The following is a 5,801-nucleotide window of genomic DNA, read 5'->3' on the forward strand; positions in this document are numbered from 1 at the left end:
TATATATATAAATCCCAGCTAATCAGGAAATGACTATAAGAGATAAGAAAATGCTTTCATGTAGCAGTTTCCTCAATTCGTTACCTAGGGAAGAAGTTTTCTCTGAATTTGAACTTAAAAAAGATTATTTTATAGAAACAACAGCTCTACATGTTAAGCATTAAGGTGGATTGATCCTTCTTTAGGTTTGTGTTGGAGCCGTTGGCACAGGGAACTTTAAAATGGAAGACAAAAGAACAGTTTCAATTAAATACCTGCAAATAAAAAGGCAAGTGCCTTTTCATCTACAGATGAAAGCGAATGGCTTCTACAACAGGAAAATCACCCAGAACCTGCTGTAAAACTCAGCTCCCTCTGGAAGAGGCTTTTTCCTTTGTACCCAGAGTCCACTGACCTAAACATCACTGCAAATATTTGGATAGACCTTATATATGGGCGTTCCACTTCTAGCTAAAATGTCAGGTAAGGTCCTGATCAGACATTTTGAGCCGATATTGAGGTCACWAAGTACACTTCAAGTCTCTGTGGCTATACAGCATTGGTAAATGTGAGGTTAGCACATCGCTAATTATCATATCAATGGAACTGCACATTACCAAAGCTGTTCCTAAAATACTGTAACTATTTGTATATTTTTTTCCACATGAGTAAAGATCCCTCAAAGTCATCAAATCTCAGTATCTGAGTATTTCAAACCTGCTGATTTAACTCTCTTTGAATATTAAATTGTTGTGTGTCGTGTTCTAGGCAACAGATCCAGATCTAGGAGCAAGCRGCCAGGTTCATTATCGTCTCGTCAACCACCAGACTCTATTTTCCATCAATGCCAGTGGAACCATATGGWCTGCAGTGCCTCTGGACAGAGAGGTCAGAGGAAATAACAGATTCATTCTGCGGTCCTGTTTARTGGATAGATTTAAATATCTAAATTTAGTGTTAACTTTCATTGTGAATCTCTGTATCTTTGAAGGTGAGAGGCCACTATTTCCTTGTGGTGGAGGCCTCAGATGGGGCCGACGTGCCCCGGAGATCCATACTGACACTGTCTGTCACCGTTTTGGATGTTGACGATAACAGCCCAGTTTTCTCCCAGCAGTCTTACAATGTCAACCTCCCAGAGAACAGCCCGAAGGATACAGTCATATTACAACTAAAGGTAGGTGTTTGGAAGGACAGAAAGATTTTAAAAAATGCCAGCTCCTCGCAAGGATGTGTTCTGAGCTCCCTGTTGTACGTACTACACATGCATGACTCCTCACTCAGCCAGACTAGTGGTCACTGTAGTTTTAAATTTGAAGATGACACAGCAGTGATGAGTATTCATACAGGTAGAGAAAGATGGTGGTCTCTTGTAGAGAGATAACCTCTGCAATAACGTGGAGAAAGTGAAGGAGCTGGTTGTAAATGCTATATATTGCAATCAGAGATTTGATGTGGTCCTTAAACATCTTTAACATAATTAAAAATACCCAACAACTTCAAATGGTATAGTATGGGACCTGCTGTGCGTTGTAGAGGGTGGTGATTATAACTCACAGCAGCCTCCCTTCCTCTGAGGACATCTACATCAGCAGATCTGCATTATGGGGATCCCAACTCACCTGACTCGTGAACTGTTTGACCCTCCGCTTCTACATAGATAGGCTGCAGAGCATAAAGGCCAGAACAATGAGGTTCAAACAACAGAGACGGTCAGACTGGTCCAATCAGTGCCTCTTTACTGAAAGGGCTCTACCTGCTGTGTTGCTTTATTTCTATTTAGTTTCTATTTTTGCTGGTTCTGAGCACAAAAATCTGTCTCCATTGCAGCATGGAAATGATGAGGAAAAAATGTTGTCATGTTTTTATTATTTGTATTTTCATTTGAGATTTTTTTTTATTGTTTTTATATTTTTACCATACGGAATAGATTAGCAGTTCCAACATGGATCTATAGTCCCGCATAGAATTTTAAACAACTTTACAACTGTTTGATATTCAAAATTAGGTAACCTGAGATTAATATTCTGACTCGATACAAGCCCTCTAAGTCATAAATTCAGTTTATGACACATAATAATGTTACGTTGAGTTCCTCACTTCTATTTTCTATGAATTTACCAMATTGCTTACTTTACATTCCAGGCAGCAATAGGGGGCATCATGAAAGTCCAAACTACCCTGTGAGTTGTTGAAGGATGCGAAATTGAAAGTGGCAGGTTTCCCTCCAGTGACCCATTTAAATGCTTTAAAAAAAATAAAAAAGGCATTGACCACCAGTTGGACWCTAAAGGTTGCTACCACATGCATTACAAATATATCAATTCGCTGCTGACCATCATAAAACAATATTTGCAACTCTAAAAAAATTGAACATGCAAAAAACTGGTTATTTTACTTTTTTTGTTTGTTTGTTTGTTTTGTTTTTGTTTTCTGCAGGCAACAGATGCCGACCTCGGCTCTAACCTCACATATCAAATCAGAGCTGAAAGCTTGAATCCTGAGATATTGCAGCTTTTCCACGTTGACCCAGTGACGGGGAAGCTGTCAGTTCTCAAGGTTCTGGACTATGAAGCCCTGAATGACTCAGAGCACACGTACACCTTCACCGTAGAGGCTTCGGACACAAAGGGAAGCATGCCTCCTGGACTGGCATCAGTTACTGTCAGAGTATTGGTGAGTCTGTGTCTCTGACATGGTTTCTGTGTTCAAGCATGAAGGCAGGAAAGAAAAGTTAGCGTGTGAAGCTTCTACACCCTCAACATGGTAAAATACTGGGGGAAAAGGCCTTCATACTGAAAGACTGGAATATTTAATGTTTTGTCTGAACACATTTGACTGTCTGAGGATCACATTTTAATTATAAACAGAAAATTTAGCATTTTCTAAATACATTTTACATTTATATGCTCTATCTCCTCACTGTACTTCTTCTACATCAACTCCTTCTAATGCTGCTGGTCTACAAAGAGATTATTGAGCGTGTTGGGTTCGTTTGTTACTGGTTTACTGCCAATCAAACAACACACTTGTGTTTTCATATACGTTAACACATTTATGAACTTTAATCATTTCTTGGAAAGACTAGACATTTAGATGAAAAATAGACCTACAGGTTTAGCTTTTTTTTTGTAACAAAAATTGCTTAAAATATTTTTGTATTAATCTAAAAACTGTAAAACATGTTGTGAAATTGCTCTGACTCAAACCTGACTCAAATCAAAGCTGATTTGTATAGCCCATTTAGCTTTCCATTGACCAAAGTGCTGTACAGAGTAYAAAATCTAAAATCAACCCATGAACCCAGGCAGTAGGGGAAGTAAAACTGTTGTTTTGTGGGGTCCAGATTTTCACACTCCTTGTTGTGTTAGGGGGTAAAAAATCAAGACCACCACCTTGATTATTCTCACAACAGTCTCAGATCATCTCTAAAACCCAGGTTCAAGGAAAACAAGATTCTAAAATAATATAATAGTCAGCAAAAGCATTGGGGTTAAAGACTTGTGGTTTGTCACATTTTGCTGCATTAAGAGAATTAGATGTTCCCAGATTTATAAGCATCCACAACAGTCAGTTTGTGGACTGAACAGACAATTAAATTAAGGTTATTGTTGATTTATTTTATTTAAAATGTATAAAGTTTCAGAAACCGAATGATTCCGGTCCTAATGTTTGTTAAATGTGTGGTTTTTTTTTTTTCAGGACATGAATGATTTCACTCCAGTGTTCAGCCAGTCTGTGTACAGAGGCATGGTTGCCCCAAATGCCGTCAAGGGAACCATCGTAACCACAGTGATGGCTAATGACTCTGACCCTGCGGTGAGCCTTTCCAGCTGCTGATACTCTGTCAAACTGTTCCCTCCCTTCTTTTGCAATGGAATATTGCAAACTAATCAGGCTTGTCTTTAGTTAGTGAGTGTGTGTGCGGGCTTTGAATCTGGTCGCAGATTTTTATTGTTCGCTTTATTCGTTCGTTTTATTGGACTTTTAAAAACATTTTAGGTAATAATCATTAGAAGTACATCTACAGCTTTTTCTGAGGCTAGCTGGCCGTTGCAGCCAGTCCACCTTAGAAAACATACAATTTGGTCAGTTTTTAAAGATTTTGAGCTGAAACTTGGTATGGTAGTCGCTTATATACTTAGATCTTAGCCTAAAACTTTAGCATTAGCTGCTAGTCAACAGGGTCTGTCTGTTAGTGAAATACAGTATCTCAAAGAATTATAATAAAACTATGAAAAATTAATCCTCGGTCATACATCTGTATCTTTAGCTATTGTGCTCAACTTAATTCAGCGTGGACACCACAGATAATTGACATTTCCCAACAGAAACGTTGTGATATAGCCAATATTTTACAAATATTGATTTGAATTGCATGTGGTGGTAGCTCAAAGTAATTTGCAGCAAATATTCTAAGCGTGACATCTTGCAACGTTGCGCTTAATATAACATGCTAATTTCATTGTTTGGCCAAGTAAAATGGCCACGACGATAATTTTATAACATAATATAATTATATCCATCCCTTTAAGAATGCTATGCCTTTAATCCTCCAGCATGTTTCACCCCAGGACAGTACTCACCTTAACTGTGCTTTTAATCCTCAATGTTATTTTTTTAACGTGCACTTTTATTGGACTTAAAAGGGAGTGCTCCACACCGAGCCATTAGACATACGATGGCAGATAAAGCATGGGTTTAAAAGGCAGCAACAAGGTTCAAACAGGACTTTAGCTGCGCGGTGTGAGATTAGCTTTTCTGAGTCGCACCAACTTTTGTTTAGATGAAGATCTGCACTTCAGTGACTGTGTGAAAAATAGCCCTCATTTTTATTGAACACTGAAGCAGCCACCTGATAAATTTTCAACCTCACCCAAATAAATATTTATGGAAAAAAGGGAGAAAAAAAAGCCTGACGCAAACACAACAGTATCTGTACTTTGCATTACTGCCCAAGAGGCTCTAAACTGTTTTTTTTTTCTTTTTCCTTTCACATTCACAAAGTGGATTCTTCTACAGCAGCAATGTTTTGCCATAAGCCTCTTTAAAGGCTTCACTTCCTTTGAATTACGTGCTCGCTGTCCTCTTTCATCGGCTGAATTGATTTTGACTGCAGGTAGAAGCATCAAAGTAGATTTCTCTTGAGTCAAAAAACATTGTGCTTTCCAGGCTATACGCTACAAAAAAAATTCAAAAGCTCAAATCATTGCTTTTATTAAAACCCATATATTTAAATATATATTTTAGGTGTAAAACTTATTCTCTGCAGATTATGGTTATACTTCTCAAGCACAACTTTTACGAATCTGAGTTAAATTTTGCCGTGTCGCTTTAAACATTTTTATTTATTTTCTTTTTTTATTTTTACATTTTGTGGAAATGTTAAGTGGAACACCACTGCTCACAGCTGCAGTACTTCTGTTAAACCAAACTAGTTTCACTGCAAATTATGGTTACACTGAAAATAATCACCACAATAAACCCCTCATGAGTTTGAAAATTGCACTTTGTCTTAGTTGAAGTGTTTGTAAAATACATGATTCGTTTTACTTGCTTTTTTATACTGAAACTGCAACCCCTAATCTTTCACTGTTGTCTCAGTCTGGCTTTAGGACTACATGGAAATGCGCTTTAACTTACCTTGAATTCCTCCCTAGCTATATTCACTGATGTTTTTATGCATCTTAAGTATAAGATTATTATTTATTATGAGTTTGAATTCAGCWAACAAAGTAAATGAGATATCATGGGTTTAAGAAAAAAATGAATATTAGAATAAATCTTAAGAACAAATAGAAAAATATAACAAGAAAAGAGAC

The 5,801-nt window shown here is 37.4% G+C and overlaps 1 protein-coding gene across 1 annotated transcript in view; it reads left to right on the top strand.

Moving 5' to 3' along the window:
* Positions 1–5,801, top strand: part of LOC106521423 (protocadherin-15) — a gene marked incomplete in the record, with an annotated part of 194,164 nt that overhangs the window by 143,734 nt on the left and 44,629 nt on the right. The window contains 4 exon segments of the mRNA XM_014013980.1: positions 748–867; positions 971–1,156; positions 2,419–2,655; positions 3,682–3,798. Of these exon segments, the coding sequence (XP_013869434.1) occupies positions 748–867; positions 971–1,156; positions 2,419–2,655; positions 3,682–3,798 (660 nt within the window).

The sequence above is a fragment of the Austrofundulus limnaeus genome, unplaced genomic scaffold (genome assembly GCF_001266775.1).
Source record: "Austrofundulus limnaeus strain Quisiro unplaced genomic scaffold, Austrofundulus_limnaeus-1.0 Scaffold108, whole genome shotgun sequence".
NCBI lineage: Eukaryota > Metazoa > Chordata > Actinopteri > Cyprinodontiformes > Rivulidae > Austrofundulus > Austrofundulus limnaeus.